The 21,086-nt window shown below is 33.4% G+C and overlaps 2 protein-coding genes across 2 annotated transcripts in view; both read right to left on the bottom strand.

The window, feature by feature from the left end:
- Positions 1-131: 131 nt before the first annotated feature.
- Positions 132-485, bottom strand: LOC147069655 (uncharacterized). The gene has a single exon (XM_085950863.1). The coding sequence runs from the start codon at positions 483-485 to the stop codon at positions 132-134; it is 354 nt and encodes a 117-aa protein (XP_085806989.1).
- A 1,109-nt stretch (positions 486-1,594) lies between these two features.
- LOC147069652 (uncharacterized) overlaps positions 1,595-21,086 on the bottom strand; it is a 75,073-nt gene continuing 55,581 nt past the window's right edge. The window contains exon 2 of the mRNA XM_085950383.1: positions 1,595-3,271. Coding sequence (XP_085806509.1) covers positions 1,970-3,271 — 1,302 coding nt within the window. The 3' untranslated portion in view covers positions 1,595-1,969. The remainder of the gene's footprint in view (positions 3,272-21,086) is intronic.

Raw genomic sequence — 21,086 nt, 5'->3', positions numbered from 1 at the left:
CATTAACTGACTTTTCATTTACCTATCCTCTTTGGCCCCGAAATGTTTGCTAAAGAAAAAATGACCCGCGGTCTAAAAGAAGTTGGACAGCGCTGCTGTGGTTTATTCATTTCGTCTCGTCTGTATTATGCTTAAAATAAACCATCATCTGACCCAAAGAAACCGCCATCATCATCATCATCGTCGTCAAATCCGAAACCATAATCATCACTTTCAGCACCTGGCGGAACAAATATTCCGTTTAGGATTCCGCCAAGCCTGTCCTGGATGCCCAGCATGCTCGCTAGACCATATATAAACCTCATGGCTACCAATCTCGAAAAGTTGATAGTGCTAGTTTCTTTCCTCTGCAGTATCATCAGTTTGTTGATTGGCCCTTTGCTGCTCTTCATGTGGCCCTTCTTCTTCCTCCTCGCCTCGCAGTCTGCTACGAAGAGTCCTATTATGACTATCAGCATGAATACTTTCCATCGTAGTGACGCCATCGTGAGTTATCTGTAAAAAATAAGACAAAATCATAAGAAAACTATCAAAAATGGCATCACTGATTTGTAATGTGGGTATATAACATAGTTTACACTCTTCGGATATTGACATATTCCACCTGCGTGAGGATGAGTATAGGGGGATTGTTTTAAAAAATCTTAAAATAGGGCCTGCTTAGTTCATTCGGTGTACTTTCTTGTATCTAATTTATCTTTTTTTGTATCTACACTTTTCTACTGTTTAATGCTGATCTATTTCTTTTTTTATATATAATACTGTTTTATTAATATTTCTTTTCTTATAAATGTCATGTTGTGAACGTTTTAAATTAATAATCTGTAATGTTCACTATATGAAAAATAAATAAAATTTTAATTTTAATAATTTGAATAGTGGAATCTTATTACTGATGGTTACTTTCAATGTATGAGGGTTGAGTGGTAAATCATAATACATCATTTTGCATCCACAGTATCGATATCCCGCATATCGACGTTATTAGGTACCTACGACTCTTATATCCCATTTACACGTACATGGACAGTATGTATTATCGTGGACATAACAAGAAAATGCACGTGTAAAAACGTATTATCGTGCAAGTTGTAAGATTGTAATTGGTACTTGCACGGCGGTGCACATGCGCAGTAGAACAATAGTGTCGAACCTGCCGGAAGAAATACGAACTACACCGCGCAGATTGTTTTAACATCTACCGATAATCTACAAACTTGTCCGAAGCTGTCTGAATCTGTCAAATAGCGCCGATACGATGACAACATCTCGTCTCGCTTGAGATTGAAGAATGAGATTGGAGGATCAGTCAGCACTTTTACGTGTAAACAGATTTATTATCGTGATAGTTTAAAATACACACTATTGGTACAAGTAAATCCATGCAGATGTTCAGGCTCTATTATATTGCAACAAAACACAAGAAAACAAGGTTATAATACAATAATGTTATTTTAATTTAATTTAATTACAGAAAGCGAGGAGGGGCTAGGACTATGGATCCCCTAACCCAGCGATTTCCAAACTGGGAGGCGCTGTTTCAAGACTATTATGTATTTTAAATATGTAGTTTTTTTTTTTTTTTTTTGTGATTTTACCGAGGCTTTGACTGCGACTCGCTGTCATATCGCCTCTTCTCTTCTAGAAGGGGATCCTTCGATCAGGTCCTCACTCCTATTCTGTTAAATGGCTTTATAATTATTTTGTCTAGCTCTTCCGTCTTTCTTTCTTTCTTCTTTAGACGCCAGTGTTTTATGCACCAGAATCGCTCTCCTCCGTATCCATCCCTTCTGTATTTTCGATACATCGTGTAATCATTGAATTTCAGATAGTCTAATTCAGACCTCAGCCAAGTCTCTGAGATTAATGCTATTGAAATTTTTTTGTCTTATTAAGTAGAGTTCTATATCATCCTTTTTTTTGCTTCATACTTCTGGCATTCCATTGTAAAATCCTAATTTGTTTTTTACTATCCATTTTGCTCCAGAACCTCCCCTAGAATTTCCTTTAAGTGTCCTTCTTTGAATTGTTTGCATACCCAGTCCACTGCTTTAATTATTAGTTGTTTAATGATCTGCTGCCAGTCTCCCCCTTTCAGCAAGACTTTCATAATTTCTCCCATCGCGTTAACCTCTGTCTTCCCCTTAGAATTTTTCTTATTTTTTGTAGGCTTTACGCTGCTACCTGTAGATATTATTGTTGAGCCTGAAGCTTCTACCACCGCTTCTTCTTTCTTTTTGTTTTCCTTAGTTTTTTGAATTGTTTCGCTTTCATCTCTTCCTACGATTTTTTTTTGTTTTAATATGTCAGCATAGCTATTATTTAACATATTTTTTTTTGCTTCCTTGAAAGGTATGTTCATTTTTTTCATTGCTTCTTTGCAATTCTTTTCCTCTTGCCACTTTGGGCATTTTTGGCTGTTTGCCGCGTGGTTACCTTTGCAATTGATGCACGTAATTTCCTCATTTTTTTCGCAGGTTTTGTGGTTTTCACCACACTTAGGGCACGTTTCTACTGTACGTCCGCAATTGTTCGCGATATGCCCATATCGCCAGCATTTGTAGCATTGCATAACCCTGAATACATACGGTTCTACAGCAAAAGAGACTCCATATATGTAAATTGTTCTCGGCAATATTTTCTCCCCAAATTTAATACTGACTGACGAGGTCTTTGTCAGCTCTCCTGTATCACCTTTTCTTGTCAACCTCTTAAGGTTGATTACTTTTGCATCACTTTTGATTTCCATTTGCAGTTCTTGGAGGTCCATATCAATATCGACTTTTCTTATTACTCCATAAGAGCAGGAGTCATTCTCTTTGGTCACAAAACCGAGATCTTTGAGTTCTCCAGCTTGTTTCACTTTATCTGCTTCTTTTTCATCTTCTACTTGGATGTACGTCTTTAAATTTGTATTGTAAATTTTCTGTACTTTTACTCCTGCCTTATGCAGCATCTGCGCTATTTTCAATTTTAATGGAATTTTACTTCCCGTCGCTATCATGACGATGTTTTGGTTTCCCTTTGGAGTGACCCCAGAGTCTCTTCTGGGTTTTTTTCCAGAGGTCACCGTCTGCCATTCTTCTTCTTTTTCTCCAACCACTTCCTCTTCATCATCGTTTCTTTTCTTCTTCGTTTTTTTGGTTTCATTCACTTCCATCGTGGTGTTTTCCATTTTATTGCTTTTGCCGTTCACGCGGTCTTGGAATTCGCGCAACAGTGTGAACAAAAAACAGTGTGGACAACCCCTCGCTTCACAGCGTTTGACGCACTCCCCGCACAAAGTGCACTATCCGTGCAACAATAAATATTTTTCACTTTTTCTCAAGCACTGGCACTGATTGTCAAAATCACATGGGACCACACATGTTGAGTTTATTGTCAAATTCATTTACAAACAATATTATTTTTGTTGTATCCCGTATTTATAACCGTTCGCGAGTAACCAGGCGAATAGCGACCCGAGTACTCAAGCGAAGTTGTACAACCTCACTCCACCGCTGTTGGCTTCCGACTGAAATATGTAGTTCTCCATTGCAATATGATGTGATAGATACATGATGATTGCTATAGGTACTTAAATGATAACACCCCTGTATAATTTAGGAAACACTACTTTAGAGCACCACACTGCCCTTAACCTCAGCGATAGGTAGGTGGGCCCGCCAAAGATTTTAGCCTCGGGGTCCGCTTAAGGATGTGGGGCCCATGATAGAATCCATTTGTCAATGAACGATGATGAATTTGGATTGACTACTATTGAAAAGGAAAAAATTGATAGAATTATCATGAGATATTGAAACAAAAACCCCAGTTCAATTTTTATTGAATCGAAATGAAGGAATAATATAATATGTTGTCAAGAAAAGCAATGCAAGTTGTAAGTAAAATAGGTATATTACCATTCGTAACATCATATTTTTATGCGAAACGGGATTTTCTGCATTAGCTGCAATGAAATCCAAAAATCGACCCCATTTAGTAGAAAAAGAGCACTTTGTGCTAAGAAACAAGAAAATCCATCGCATGAAAAAAAAATTAATTTAAAAATGAATATAATAAAAGTACTTAGCAAAATCTTGTTTATTTTTATACTTAATTAAGTTTTTTTTTCTTGGTTGTATTAAGTAATACATTTTTGGCTATTTAAAAAGGTGTCTGTATTATTTAATGAAATAAAGGGGGGGGGGGTGGCGCCAAGATTAGATTTTTTAAAGGGAGGCGTAGTAACATAAAGTTTGGAAACCACTGCCCTAACCTCTAGTTAACAATATTTTATCGCATGGCTTTAGAATATTATTGAAAAAGAACTTCTTGTACCTACACGTGTTAAAACTGTGAACTAACAATCCTCTCCAGTACAGATAATCGCACTTTCGTTTTCAAATGAGAAACGCCCCCAAATATATCACTTCATTTTACACTCCCGTGGTGTACGGGATCAATCAGTCTAATAGCTGTAAAAACGATCCTGATTACAAAAGTGGGCCGCAACTCGAGAGATGTTAAAACCAGTGTTTTGGAGCAAAAAATTATCATTATTTATACTTTAAATACCTGCATAAAAGTTGTTTTTAAATACTTTATGAAGTAGATAAGTACTTATTGTAAGTATTTCATATATATTGGTATGTATCCAGTCTCTTCGATGCATTCAATGATTCTCTGACCCAGTATAATAATTGTGTTATCAACCGGTTAAACCGTTACATCTTCTATCTTCAGACGAATGAAAGTGATAGTGCTGTTTTTTTGTACTACGAGGGTGGGTCAATAATTCCTTAGAAAAAAGCATTAAAACAGGTTTTATTTTTGTATTTTTTTTTTATTTCTCAACATAATTTCCTTGGAGCTCAATACACTTGGTTAGACGTTTCTCAATTTTTTTTAAACCGTCAGAAAAATAAGTTTTCGGAAGGTCCTCAAAATAAGCATTTGTCCGATCGATGACTTCTTCATTTGAAAAAAAACGTTGTCCACTTAGCCATTTTTTTAAGTTTGGGAAAAGGAAAAAGTCACTGGGGGCTAAATCTGGCGAATACGGTGGGTGGTCGACCAATTCGAACTTCAATTCTTCAATTTTAGCCATTGATCGTAAACATGTGTGAACACGGGCATTGTCCTGATGAAAGAGGATTTTTTTCCTGTTTAAATGAGGCCGTTTTTCTTCAATTTTGTTTTTTAGCTGGTCCAATAAAGATGCATAATAATCCCCTGTTATTGTTTTTCCTTTTTCCAAATAGTCAACGAAAATAATTTCACGTGCATCCCAAAATACAGTAGCCATAACCTTACCAGCTGATTTTACGGTTTTCGCCTTCTTTGGACATGGTTTGCCTTCGCAATCCACTGCTTTGACTGTTTTTTCGTCTCGGGAGTATAGTGGTGTATCCATGTTTCATCTACAGTCACAAAGCGACGAAAAAATTCATCCGGATTGCGTTGCATGAGCGACAACAGGGCTTTAGAGGCCACCACCCTATTGCGTTTATTGTCGACTGTGAGCAAACGCGGCACCCATCTTGCAGAAATATTTTTCATGCCCAATTTGTCATGTAAAATAGAAATGACGCTACCTTTTGAGATCCCTGTAACCTCAATTATCTCACTCAACTTTAATCTTCGGTCACTTAACACCATATCGTGGATTTTATTGATCATTTCTGGTGTAGTCACCTCTACAGGACGTCCTGAGCGTGGTTCATCCTTTGTTGATGTACGACCACGTTTAAATTCATTTAACCAGTTATAAATAGTTGCAAGTGAAGGAGCAGATATGCCGTGAACTAAATCCAACTCATTTTTTATTTCCTTTGCTGTTAACCCTTTTATATTAAAATGTTTAATAACAACTCTAAACTCAATTTTCTCCATTTTCCATTTTTCCATTTTCCACAAGCAAATTTTTTTTTTAAATGTACGATAAACACACAACAACCCGACCAATCTGATTGAAACTTCGCAGCATACTGAATCGGTAGTGCCGCTGCATGAAAACAAACCGCTTGCAGTACTAGTCGCGCCACCTGTCGGCTTTTCTAAGGACTTATTGACCCACCCTCGTACATAACCTTTGATAGAACCATACTAGTTATCTTTTGAACCAAAACCGGTCCTAATCGTTATTAGATTATGTCAATTAACTAATGTAGTAAGCAGTGTTGCCATCTTTTTCTATGCTGATTATATATCACAAAGGCGTAAAAGTTATAGTATTTCTGAAAAATATATAGTACAGGAATATTTTTCATCTTGAATTCTTTAAAATTATAGTATTTTACATTTTTCGCGGAATTAAAATTATAGTATTGTACTATAATTATAGTACGGTTGGCATCAGTGGTAGTAAGTGAAATATTTTCTTTTATCTTATTACATATAATATGTAGGTCAGTAGCCATCAAAGTATACACAGGAGCTGGATTTTCGAAATAAATATATATTAGGAGATTCCAAACAATCTTAAATTAATTTAGTACCTATACATACATAGCGTAGCTTTTAACCAAATTCGGTGTGGGCATTCGATATAATGCTTAAGTTGTGATTATATTGAGATGTATGTCGCATACTGCCACGCTGTCACGGCGACAAATTTAGTCTATGGTTTCGTCATTTTGCAGAACATTTTGAACGAACACAATCTCTGTAAATTCAATAATATTTTGAACAGAACCCAACCCGCAGACAAAAGATAGATAATAGACAACATTCTTTTAGAAAATACATAGTGGCAACCGCAAAAAACACGCGATTTTAACATGATTCAAAAATGTGTAGGCATGTATAAAATGATAAAAAAAACGTTAATTGAGTCATGTAGGTGTCGATGCAGTGCAGTACAATGTGAGGTGACCTCATTGTTGTTCTGGTGATTTCGGCAGATTTGACAATGATATTTTCAACTGAGAATGTTCGTTGAAAGGTTTAAAATGTGCTACGGGATGGGAGTATCAGTCTGATAACATTTTTAACACCAAGAAAAACGATTAACACACTTTTTTCCCGCAGCAGCAGCTTACTGAGACGTCACGGGATAGTACACGACATGCACTATAATATATTTCGCACTTTATACTGCATAATTATTATGGTTTGAAAGGATTCCAATGGGATTTGCGAGTGTGGTGATATTCTCACCGTGGACCTTGTCGACGTCGCTGTGACTAGTTTTAGGATTTTGTTTTCCTTTTTTTTTATCAAAAATGTTTCATATTTCTATCAGCGTAACACGATTAAGTATGTATATCAAAATGATCATATATTTTGTATATTGACATTTGTTTCATTCTGCATAATTAAAATAAATATATTCTTACTATTATAATACTCGAACTTCTAACTCATAATTATTAAGTCATCGTGCTTACTAAAATTTCGAATAATTGACATACTAATTAAATATAAATATAATTAAAAAAATTACAACTAAGTATTTCCTTTTACTTAACCTATAAGTAGGTACTTATCGAATGTTTTGTTTTGAAAGAAATAAAAAAAGGTGTGTAAGCAAATTAAAAACAATAAACACACAAGTATTAATTAGAATCAACGCAGCACGGGTGCGTTTGACACAAAAACACTAATTTCAACAATTCTGAGAATGCGCTAAAATGTTAACTACGTGAATCAATATTCAGCGTTCAAGCGGACCGCGCATTTGACCTCAAAACACTTAACCCCCTTTGCCATCCTTTACTGATATGATTCGTCAAATAAGAAATCTATGTTTGTCCGGAACGAATTCACGGCAATGTGTCAACCAAAGAAAGCACATTCTGACATCACTTATTGGTCTTGCTTCAAGTCGGTAATGCACAACCTTTTTTTAGTTTATCAAAGATGTATCTTGCGACGATAATAATATTGATCGTTGACGAAATCGTGGCTGATTTTAGATTTTATTTGATGGCACCATAAAGGTTGATTTGTTTTTTATTAACTATATAATGTCTGTGGACGTATTAAATAGGTTAAATTTATAATTGTATAAATTATCATATTTCATTAATATTTACACATGCTGTCTTTTTATTGTTATTTGTAATTAAGATATTTTTATACATTTGTATTTATTATGTATTATGGCGCATTGGCCAATAGCTGTAATGCCGTAATACTCTTTTTATAAATAAATAAATAAATTTTAACGCCCCATACGATACAAAAATAACAATCTAAAAGTCAGATCCAGGGAACACAGAATTAATGGAAACTGACCTAACCTAACAGGTCTAGAGTAGAGTATATGCTTCATAACTTTGCACTCCGGCTCTAGGATGAAAATGGTGTAATATATTTAAAAAAATATGTCTTTTTATTTAGTTATTTATTAGTACATACATTAATACAAGTGAATATCATTTGATTTAATTTTACTTACGATGGGCGCGCGGCTTAAGCGTCGGCCTATAGCGTGTTGGGTCCCAGGTTCGAATCCTGGGTCTGACAAGTACACATATTGGATTGCAATTATTTATGTATGAGTCAGAGTATGGACCCAATAGGTTGAGCAAGTGGCTGACATCCATGTCTCGTAAAAACAAAAATCTGTTAATACAAACCTCCATTCTGTGGAGGCCCATATGATCTTATTAGGATCGGACATGTTCAGAATAATTTTATGCGAGGTAATCAGGCATGAGGCGTATCAGTGTAGTAAAAAGTGTAAAGTTATAAAACATCCGATCTCGAGTGTGGAAAAATATAGAATAAACCACGTGTCACGAATGCGTCATTCTAAGCTTGTCCTTCTTTCTGACAACTGCTCTTGATTTATGCACTGATGGTCATTAAAACGGTATTTAAAGGTTTCAACACTATTGCATGTCTATAATGTGTGTTTCATTTTCGTATTACACTCACACATTCAAAACTCTGCTTCAAAATTTACTGTATAGCCTATCCGAATCTGTTCTGTGGTGAGATCTTATCATACCTCTTTAGGTATCATCTCACATCTTTATGTTAGAAACCACTTCTTCTATAGAGGTGAAGCGTACATTAAATACCACGGCGGGTTTTGTACCACTGCTTTAAGTGATGAGTGTGATGACCTGATAAGTTATGAGACAGTTTACCATCATAAAAAAACTGAAGAAATAATATAAATTTAATAATGGCTGAGTGATTCATACATTCAATTTAAATATATTTAATTTTCTGACACACAAACTATTCTGAAGTTTTTATAATGAGGACAATGCTCGGTTTGTAGGTGTCAGCAGACAATACCCAAATTAAAATAGATTACTCAATATAATAATTGACTTTTCACTTTAACGGTGTTAATTATCAATTATTTGTTGAAAGCAATTAGATCCCAAACTTTTTTGAATTTCCACCTTATTTATAATAGCATTCTGCGGCTCTGATCGAATTTGCATTAAAAACACATTTTTATAATATATTGTGTTTTATCAATCATCACGTTTCTCCCAATTCGTCTGCAAATTTACATGTAAATTCGTAATCATAAATTTTATTTCACAAATTTTTTTTACATAATAATTGTATAATATACCTATCATTCGTATTCTCATATTCTCGTATTCCCGTATGCTCGTATTCTTGTTTATCCGGTGGTTGTTTGTCCAGTACAAATCTTGCAATCGATTTTTAACTAACTTCCCAACTAACTATACATTTGAAACATTTAGAATATATCAGAACACTATGCCAATGCATTTTTTTAATACTTTTAGCTATCTTTAAGCAGAATTGAATTCATTTTCAGTTAATTCTGTTTTGTATGGACAGTTATTTCAAAAAAATCCGTAAAAAGTAAAAGACTATTATTGGTTGCTAAGGGCGTGGTCCTAGCAACTAAATTATTAATATATACGTGCGTTACTATGGCAATCAAAATGAAATGTCAAAATGACATTTCAGTATTCTATATTCGTTTGTTTGTTTGTTTTTTATTTACTTCATATCAAGTACAAGTTTGAGCATAATAATTTAACAGAAAATTTAAAAACGTTGTATATAAAAAGCTCTTTTAATCTTGTTATTATTTATTATAGCATTCTGCGACTCTCATCGGATTTGCATTAAAAACATATTTTTATATATTGTGTTTTATCAATCACCACGTTTCTCCCAATTCGTCTGCAAATTTACACGTAAATTCGAAATCATAACTTTTATTTCACATATTTTTTTTACATAATAATTATAAAATATATCATTCGTAACATGTTTATTCTTTCTCTTAATTGTCAAATATGACAATAATTCATTTATCTGGTCTCTTAAAGATTATTTGTTATTTTTATCATTTATGAAACTGTTTCTTTTCGATTTAAGTCGAATTCTCTGATTTTTGATTTACGAGGTTAATTCGCATTGTTGTTCTATTCTGCTAACATATATACAGGGGTCCTCATACAATACTTGATAGCATAATATATTGAAAGTTATATAGTTGAAAAATGAACATGACTTATATTGCAATAAAAGTGATTATTTCATTATTGTGTTACCTAATTTCTTTGAGATATTCTGCTAACGTGTCCATATATATCGGTATCGTTGCATTATACACATTATACATTTGTCTTGATCTATCTATCTGTAACGCAGCGCAGCACAGTACAGTTGAGTACAGTAATACTCTCTCTCTTTCTCTCTATCTGTGCATAGAATGTTGACAGGTGGCATTGCTATCTGGTACTTTTTTTCTAGTTAGAATAATAATGATGTAAGTATAATAATTGGACCCATGAATGATGGTGGGGAGTGGAGAATTATGTACAACACGGAACTATACCGCTTATACCAAGATTCAAAACTCTCCAGCTTCATAAAACTCCAGAGGCTAAACTGGGCAGGCCATGTCCAGCGCATGCCTGAGTCACGGATACCGAAGAATATCCTCGAAGGAAACCCAGGGGGAAAAGGCTAGTGGGAAAGCCACGCACACGATGGGGTGACAACATTACAAAAGATGCCAACCAGCTTCTAAAAATCATGAACTGGAAAAGACGTGCGGAGGACCGTTCCGGCTGGAGGACGGCGGTGGAGGCGGCCAGGGCTCGACTTGAGCTGTAGCGCCATCGAAGAAGAAAAAGTATATAAATTAATACAGATTTGCAAATTAATCCTTATTACAATCTAGGTAGAATTCATTTTTCAATTATTTTAAGTACATTCTGACAAATTCAGGATTGTATGATTATATGACCCAGGTCACAACGAGAGCTAGTTGTCGGTTTTATTCATAAAAGTGATGATTAAAAATCTCAAAAACATAATTTTTTTTCAAACCGTGTGTGTAAAATATCAATCGAAGTATAATAAAATCATAGCAACATAATTATTGCTGAATTTTTAACACTCGATATCAGTTTATCACGTAGGCAAAGTATTCTCAAAGGGGGCACCAAATATGTCGGCGTCTCAGACCCCCTCGCGCCTAAAAGCCTCCACGCACGTCGTCTATGTAATTTGCCAATGTGCCTAGGTGAGATTAGGGAATGCAATATTAAATAGGTAATTATTATCGAAAAACGGCATTAATACCGGCATTTGTAAATACATATAGAAAAAACAGAAATATCTATTAATATTGTTTAAAAAAATCTCTTTAAAACATTGATATTAATTTATAACAAAACTGTCTATGCAGAGGAACGAGAGATTCTTCTGGCATTGCAGCCACGGCGAAATCACTTTGGAATGGTGTTAGTTTTTTCATTTGAAAGTAACCATACTAACACCATGAGTCGCTATCACTGACACCTTCATATCTACATAATATTCTGATGACCTTTGAAAATATTTATAGACACTATTTAGACCAGCGATTTCCAAACTGGGAGGCGCGAAAAGTTTAACACAATTAATGTAGCCACAAGTTTGCAGTTTGCAAATGCATAGTTTATAAAACGGCCGCTAGTTATAAACTGTTGAAATTTGAGGCAAATTTGTTTATGAACGATAATTTTGTTGTTAAACTTGTCTATTTGGTTGAAATTGAAAAAAAAACTGAGTGAATAAATCAATGCAAGGATCACTAAAAGGACAACGTGAAGTCATGCATATTGGAGCTTTGGAAATCAAAATTACAAAAAAATAAGTTCACCATGTCTTCACTCTTAAATGATTTCTACGCCAGATATATTGAAGCAAACAAAAATCTATTTCCTGAGTTCTTGATTAGTTTGTTAATGCACTTTTCACATGATTTTATCATCGGTAAAAAAAAGTTGTATGTGGTTGAAAGATCCTGGCCTGGAGGCCCGCTTCAGGATGTGGGGTTCAGGATAGAATCCATTTGTCAATGAACGATGATGAATATGAATTGACTACTATTGAAATTGATTGTGCTAATAAACAAACACATCGTCGCATGAAAAACAAATTAATTTAAAAATGAATATAATATAAGTACTTAGTAAAAACTTGTTTATTTTTATATATTTTTTTAATTTTAGTATTAGTACATTGTTGACTATTTAAAAAGGTGTCTGTATTATTTAATGAAATAAAGGGGGGGAGGTGCCAAGACTAGATTTTTTTTTAAAAGGGAGGCGTAGTAACAAAAAGTTTGGAAACCACTGATTTAGACAATGTATAGATATGACAGAACTGTCGATTTCTACAAATAGGTACCATGATTTCGTTATTGGATTAAATTTCCAAAAAGTATGTATAAGTTCGTATGTTTTTTGAGCTGTGCAAGTATTCAAAAGGCAGTCACCACTCTTGTATATTGCTTTTTTTAATTAATTAATGTTATATTTTGATCAAATTCAAAAACGCTTCTACACTCCATGTAATAGATACTACTCAAGTAGAATAAAATGAAAAAAATATCATTTTCGAAAAACTAAACGTATCTGCTGACTTAATACTGAAAAACCGGTATTTTGGGTATTTAAAAAACTGTTATCGATAAATACTAGGATCCCAGTTTTTAAATACCGGCATTGCAATCCCTACTTGAGATAGTGTCCCGATATAAGTCAATGAACGCCACTCAACTAGTTTACATTATGAAAAATGCACTCTGAATTTTTTTAATAAAACTGACGAAAATAATCGAATTTCTCACAGCGTTATTCCGTTAATTGTCCATGAGAATCACACACTTTTTGTATCATTCTGCCAGAAATAATCGACACAAAGGGTACTTATTATTTATACGACACCATAAAGATTTTTCGTTGAAACGTTCAGCCAAAAGGTGTCCATTGTTTAAACAAACTAATTGAATGTTTCACATGGAGATGGGCTTCCAATGTAAATATTAAAAGCCCATTTTCTTTCAAATGTAATATGGCAACGGTTTATTTGCATTTTTTGATGAGTTAGTTTGTTTTTTTACTATTTCGGTGTGTTCTCATTTTATATTGTTCAAGCAAATACTGTTCTATTTTTTATGTATTACGTGTGGATACAATGAAGACATCAACTTCACACATTGTCTAAGAGGCCATCCATGGACTGAAACCGTATGCGGTTTAGATCCGTGTGCCATACTAAACTTATGATTTTCGTTCATGAAAATATATTTTCACTAAATTTGTAAGTGTAAGTGTATGGTATAAACGGATACGATCAGATGCTTATAATATACTTTGTGGAAATATATTTCCATGACCAGAAAGGATAAGCGTAGTATTGCACACGGTTCGAAACCGCATACTTTTTCAGTCCATGGGTGGCCTATAAACCAGTGAATTCTATATATATTAAAATATTTATAGCTATGTATGTGACCAGTGCCTATTATTTGACTGAAAATTTCACGAACCGGAGCGGGGCGATCAATAATTTTACGAAAATATAATAATATGTAGAGCATGTAAATACTTTATATAGAGAAATTAGTCGTCGAGTTGCAAATCCGCTCTGGACATTTTTAAAGTCCCGTTCTTATAAATCACACAACATTTCTTTACAAATTGAGGTATTTTTCATAACCATTTTATTTCAGTAAATATGACTAAAAATTTTAATTATACATATTTATTTACATAGTAGGAATGAAGTGAAATCCGTTTTTGTGATTTTTTTCTTAACATGAAAAAGTCACCAGAGCAGGTTTTGTGACTCGATGACTCAAATTGAATATCACTCTTTAAACTTTTAACACGCATATCTACTAAAAAATAGAACAGACAAATTTGCTAAGGTTTTTATAGATACCGTGGAGTTGCTGACAAAAGTCGACAATTTAGGTACTTATTAAAAGTTAACAATGGATTATGTGTCTATATAAATATGTATGTTAGGAGAAATTTCAAAGAACATGCACATAAACCACAAAGAAATTAGCATAATGTCTTATTTTAAAGGGCATGTCAAGCATTCAAGTTACAAATACTCCATAACATGTTTTCGAGACAAAGGTAGTAAACCCAGGATATATTATTTGTCCATTGTGTAGATATTTCTTCGTGTTATTTTGCCGCAATCGATTTCAATAATATTATATTTAAACGAAATTATTTCCTTTATTTTTCACGAGATTGGCGCGAGAGTCAGTTGATTTCTCTCTCTAACGATTTTTTCAAACTTCAGGGGCCCTACTAATTCTGGGGCCTTGGGTTATAGCCCCTTTATGGTAAATCCGATCCTGCCAATAGCTAACTTACAATAACTATTATTAGTCATGGGAATTGCGATATCAACAGATAATATGTTTTTATTAAATGTTTCGGTACTGTTCGGTTATGAGCAGCGCTCGAAATGGAAAAGTTTACGAACCGGAGCGGTCGACAATTTTTTGTAGATATTTATATAGTTATAAAATTTTATGTGTATTTTACCAAAATGAGTGTGTTAGATTTTATATTATATGGCCTACCAACCTCAGACGGTCAAAATATTTTGTTCACGAGACGGAGCGATAATTTTACAAATTTCACGAACCGGAACGGCGCTCCAGTGCGCTCTGGTCCATTTCGAGCCCTGGTTATGAGGAATACAGCGGAAAACACATTTTGAAAATAGCCGATAAACTGGATTATTTGTTAGGTTAACCTAATCAAACCTAACCTAACCTAACCTAACCCAAACTAACAAATAATCCAGTTTATCGGCTGTTTTCAAAAAGTGTTTTCCGCTGTATTCCTGATAACCGAACAGTACCAATGTTTCGAATGTCGATTTATTCGGTTGTGTGAATGTTTTTTTTTTATAAATTCTTTTATAAAATATTCTGTCCAATTCACTGCCTAATATTCCTTCTATTCACCGACCTTATTTTTGATTGTTGAATATCTTGATTTTTTTAGTTTGTTTTTTATTCGCCGTCAAATTAGAATCATCTTTATTCACAATCGGTAGATTTTTATAAGATTAGGTAGAGATTATAATATCATCTGAACCATAACGTGGTATCTTTGGTTCAATTTTTAAAAAATCTCATTTAATTAACCGGTGAATTCTTGCTCTGATAGTTACAATTTTGAATAATAACAATAATTTACGAGCAAACTAACTCACTGATCGTTATATACATCTTAACCATTGACTTACTAATGGATACAGCATCTATTCTAAAGGGCTTGCATAAATGAAACTGCTCATGGCAATTGGACTTATTATTGGACCCAAATGGGCTTCGCGCCTGACGATTGAAAAAAGAAATTTGTAGAACACAGAACAGATAATAAATAGAATACCGATAGGCAATATTCAATATGCCGCATGGTGAAGCAGGCATTAAATGTGTGAGTGTCCTACGAAAATGAAGCATGCATTATGCACGTGCAATAGTGTGTGTAATACACCAACATTAAATGAGCGTAAATGCATAAACCGAGAGCAGTTTTTAGTATTCGACGTAAAACGTATTCTTAACACGTGTGTAAGTTTAACCCGGATTCTTCCTTACTCGAGTCGGTTACCTGCTATCGCCTTACCCGTTGTGTATTTCAGTTCCCATTATTTTTGAGTTCCCTGATGTAGACTATCCAGACGAGAAAAAAATAGTGAAGTAACAAAAAAAAAACAAACCTCTAACACTATTTTTGCAAGGAAGCCTACAAAATTATTTTTAATAGGTCTGCTTTAGTCCCGTACCAAGCGGGGATGTCGAGGGTGCGCGTGCAATGCAAGGCGTTGGCCTTTTATGTGGGAGTTCATTCACGATAAGATCACAATATATGTGATTTTTTTCAAAGCCTGTGTGTTTTTGATTGTTTCGCTTATATTACTAAATACACTAACTGTTTCACTACATTTCTGTCATTGGGCTTCATGGCCTTTTGTGGTATTTTAAAAAAAATCCTGTTACAGTCCTACAAACTTATTTAAAGAACGGTCCAAAAGTGGAACTACGAACTACCATATGGACGCCATTTTGATAACGTCATTCGAATGTCAGATTCTGTTCAGTTGCGAGTCTTGATTGGGTAGTTTTCGACAGTGGCTCCCCCATCCATTCTTTAGATAAGTTTTTAGGTCTGTAAAACATTTTTTTTAAATATCACTAAAAATATATATGATATTTTATGTAAAGTACCTTATGCGGAAGGGCCGCATATCGAATAATATATTATGTAATACTACATAGGTATATTATATTACTATTCATGGGTTTAAAATCTCCAGTCCATTACTAGTATAATATCACAGGGTGTATATTACAAAAATACCGATTCAAAGCATTCTATGAAAGTTTCAATAAAGTGGGTCAGAGTCAGGCATAAAGCGACATTTTTATTCCAATGTGTAAGGTGCTGGCCTTTCATCCGGGGACTCCTGGTGCGATTTTCAGTGATGTCACAATGCATTTATGTAATTTTCTCAAAGCATGTGTGATTTTATCCCTTTAATTACTAACTACAATAATACAATGGGCATCATGGCATATAGTAATAATAATAGGTAGGTATACGGTAGGGTCGTCAAAAATGGACTAAATCATAATGTTATAATATTATATGAAAGGGCAATATGTATAGAAAAAATGTCACCTGTCCTATTTTATTACAACGTTTATATTAGCTCGCATTCTTGTTTGTCCGGTGGTTGTTTGTCCAGTACAAATCTTGCAATCGATGTTTAACTAACTTCCCGATTGGCTAGACATTTGAAACTTTTAGAATGTATCGGAACACGATGCCAATGCATTCTTTTAATACTTTTAGCCATCTTTAAGCAGAATTGAATTCATTTTCAGTTAATTCTGTTTTGTATGGAAAGTTATTTCTGAAAAATCCGTAAAAATTAAAAGACTATTATTGGTTGCTAAGGGGGTGGTCCTAGCAACTAAATTATTAATATATCTGTGCGTTACTATGGAAATCAATATGAAATGTCAATATGACATTTCAGTATTCTATATTTAGATATTATAGTATTCTATATTCTATAGGAATGAATTTTAAACTAGAAAACCAGCATATTATTTTTATTATGTGACATCCCGAGAGGTATCAAATTTTTGCATCTGACTATTTGAATAAAGATTCTTGATTAAACGCTACCCTGTCAAGTTTCCTTAATGCTTTGGTGGAGGTCACTACATAAGTAAGTCCCAAAAATTTGATGAAACATAGATTTTTGCGAATCAAAACTCTATTGCTTTGATATAATAATATATAGGTCTCATACGGCTTAGCGGCCCAAATCCGAATATTTTTTTTGAACTATATCCGATCCTAATAAGATTATATGGGTCTCCATGGAGTGGAGCTTTGTATAAACAGATTTGTTTTTACGAGAAATGGATGTAAGCCCACTTGTCTTGCCCAACCTATCAGGTGTATTATATTTTGATTCATGCACAGCACAATAACAATATGTGTATTTGCCAGACCCAGGATTTGCTCGGCTCGGTCATAAATAGTGCACACTAAACTTTGCGAGACATAATTATTTGTTTTCATTAAACTAATAATACAATTTACAAATAGTGGTGGTCAGTTTTTAAAATTTAATTAAACCCTGCCTAAACAAAACCAACATACTTTAGTTATGCTATGGACAATCTGACAAAAAGTGCACACTTTTTCAGTCATACTTATTTGTTTTCGTTGAATTAAGAATACACATTATCAGATCAGTCAGTTTTTTTTTAAATTCAATATGCCTTGTCTAAACCAAACCATAATCGATAAAAAATATTCTTCTATCTACAAAATATCTAAAATGATGTATGTTTTAATGGCATAATTTTTAGATATTTTATAGATAAACGATTATTTTTTTACTTTATATGGCTTAGATTAGACAGGACTTCATTGAATTTGTAAAACTAACAAACAATATCCCCACACCGTAGTCTTAGTTCAATGAAAACAAGTTTAGTATGCACTATTTATGTTGGATACAACAGTCTATCTCCACCCTTCGCCACCGGTATAAGTATACATAACCAACATGGCCCCCACAAAGAGGGGGCTGACAGGGCTGTAGCCTGGAGGCCAGGGCTCAGGAAGGGCCCGGCGAGGAAATTCGACCAGACAAGTGATATAAACACACATCAGAATTCTCTCTCATAGTACAAAAAGTCGCCTGCGGTGATATTTTTCTCCAATAATGTTATTATTTAATATTATGTGGTTGTAGGATATTTTTTTTTATTGTGTATCCATACTCGACAACTCCATAATTCAAATGGATGTATTAAAATATACAAAAAAAACACTAAATATATACATTAATTTTATCGCGTACACCATTTGGAAAACGTTACTGTAGAGCGTCACACTGCCTTTATATTTAACGATAGGTAGGGGGACCCGTCAAAAATGCTAGCCTGGGGGCCCGCTTCAGAATGTGGGGGCCATGGTAACCAATAAAATTACAATAATATAATCATAAAAAAATGTTTACCTTTTTTTCTTGTATGTATGGTGTAATGGCATAATTTTAGATATTTTATAGATAAACTAATATTTTTTTTACCGTTATCTACTATGGCTTGGCATAGGCAGGGTTTCATTGAATTTGAAAAACTAACAAACAGTATCTAGGTATACACTGTAGTCTTAGTTCAATGAAAACAAATTAATTTTACAGGCAAAGTTTAGTATGTATGCACTATTTATGTTGGCTCTTAACAGCCTACCTCCACCCTTCGCCACTGCTTATAATCAATAGCATTATAACAATATATTAACCTTAAAAATTGTTACCCTTTTTTTACTTATATGTATGGTGTAATGGCATAATTTTAGATATTTTATAGATAAACTAATATTTTTTTACTGTTTTCTACTATGACTTTGCATAGGCAGGGATTTATTGATTTTGAAAAACTAGCAAACAGTAGGTATCTACACACTGCAATCTTAGTTAAATCAAAACAAATAATGCATTTGACTGACAAAGTTTAGTATGTATGCACTATTTATGTTGGATCTTATTTATATAAACAATAACATTACCGTAATATAATCATAAAAAAATGTTTACCTTTTTTACTTGACCAATATATTCAAAATCCAACTGTGTATTCGTCGAACGTTATACAAAGTAATAAAACTGTCAATAATTAAAATGTCACTGCCATATTATACACAATATTTTAGTAAATCTCATTTGTACGTAATTTTAATTGTTGCTTTCAAAGTGTTTCACTGTGGCTTATATTAAACTAATTAATCTTCTCGCGTGGTATAAAGGTGGTCAGGTTTCCGCGAGATGTTTAAAAATAACGGTGAAATTTTTATAGCGCGGACGTTAACACGTGGGGTTCACAACCAGATCGACCAAGAGCGCGATTCTGAGTGAACTTGACATCGGATACCGCGGCGAGGTAAGGAACTCGATGGTATGTGGTAATGGTGGCACCAGCGAGAGTCCACGGAAACGCACGTATTTAAATTATTATTATTACATCTAGAAAAGGACGTGAATTCCATAAGATACAAAGTTTATCAGTATATATTAAAATAATATATATAATATATACATGTTCAATGATGTACTGTGCATTTTGTTTTTAAACTTTGTTTTCCTGTATAAAATTGTTTTTTTTATTATTGATAAATTTAATAAAATGTAAAACTTTTTGATTATCAATAATACAATGCAGTTCCACCATGTATTAACAGTTAACACAATAAAATAAATTACTTATGTTTTTTTTTTCTTCTTTTTTCTTGTGAGTGTAATATTTATTTTGTTAAGTATAATTTCAAATTCAAATTTTATTTATTTAATATATGTAGTAAATATTACAAATTAGTAATCTAAGACGTTCAAAACATGACATTTAGAAGCAAAGAAATATCATTAAAACAGTATTAAGTAAGTATATATATATAAAAAAAGAAATATATCAGTATTAAAGTGTAAATACAAAAAAATATTAATTAAATACAAGGAAGTACACCGAATGAGCTAAGCAGACCCAATTTCCCGCATCGGATATTGATATATTCCAGTTACGTGAAGGTTAATTTAGGTGGAGTTGTTTTATAAGTTTTTGAGATAGGGTCTATCATCATAGTTCACTATATGTGCTATCATGTACTTTTATTTTTCTTATTTTATTATTGTATCCATTATTTACTCACATTACCCTGTATTTTTATTGATTATGAAAATTGTAAACACTGACTTTATGTCATGTCGTGAACGCTTTGAATTTATAATTTGTCATGTTCATTATATTATGTAAAATAAATAAATTTGAAAATTAAAACTACTTTCAATTATTTTGGTTGTAATTAAAAGTTGCAACGGTTAAAGTTCCTCTTCGAAATCATAATGATGTTAATATTTTCATCTTGTAACGACAATAATAATTAAGTATAAATGTATCGAGTTTTAATATTCTTCTCCAAACTCTCGCTGGTAAATGTGTAATTGTTTAATGCGACTCACTATCTATAGAATTGTCATATTATTATAATATATGTCTCCATAGACATGTCATTCATACAGAAGACTTCCTGAATATCGAACTGTATTAATTGATTGCCGTTGTGAATTAACTATTTTTTTACCATAAGTGGTATCAATCACACCTGTGACAGTTAAAGCTTTTACAAAAATCATCAGTGAATTTCTCGACACTAATTCATCGGCTGTTTTCTCCTAGTTATCCACCAGCAACAACTTTCTGAAGTTCCTCTACACATTGTCTATGTCTTAGTACGAGTTTCTTCCTCGTATAC

The sequence above is a fragment of the Rhyacophila brunnea genome, unplaced genomic scaffold (assembly GCF_057557595.1).
Source record: "Rhyacophila brunnea isolate RB1 unplaced genomic scaffold, BYU_Rbru_1.0 scaffold_23, whole genome shotgun sequence".
NCBI classification, from domain to species: Eukaryota; Metazoa; Arthropoda; class Insecta; order Trichoptera; family Rhyacophilidae; genus Rhyacophila; species Rhyacophila brunnea.
The sequence above is the reverse complement of the archived record's forward strand: the minus strand, read 5'-3'. Positions and strand labels throughout refer to the sequence as shown.

Coding starts and splice junctions, on each gene's coding strand:
- LOC147069655 (XM_085950863.1), bottom strand. CDS start 485: ATGGCGTCACTACGATGGAAAGTATTCATGCTGATAGTCATAATAGGA.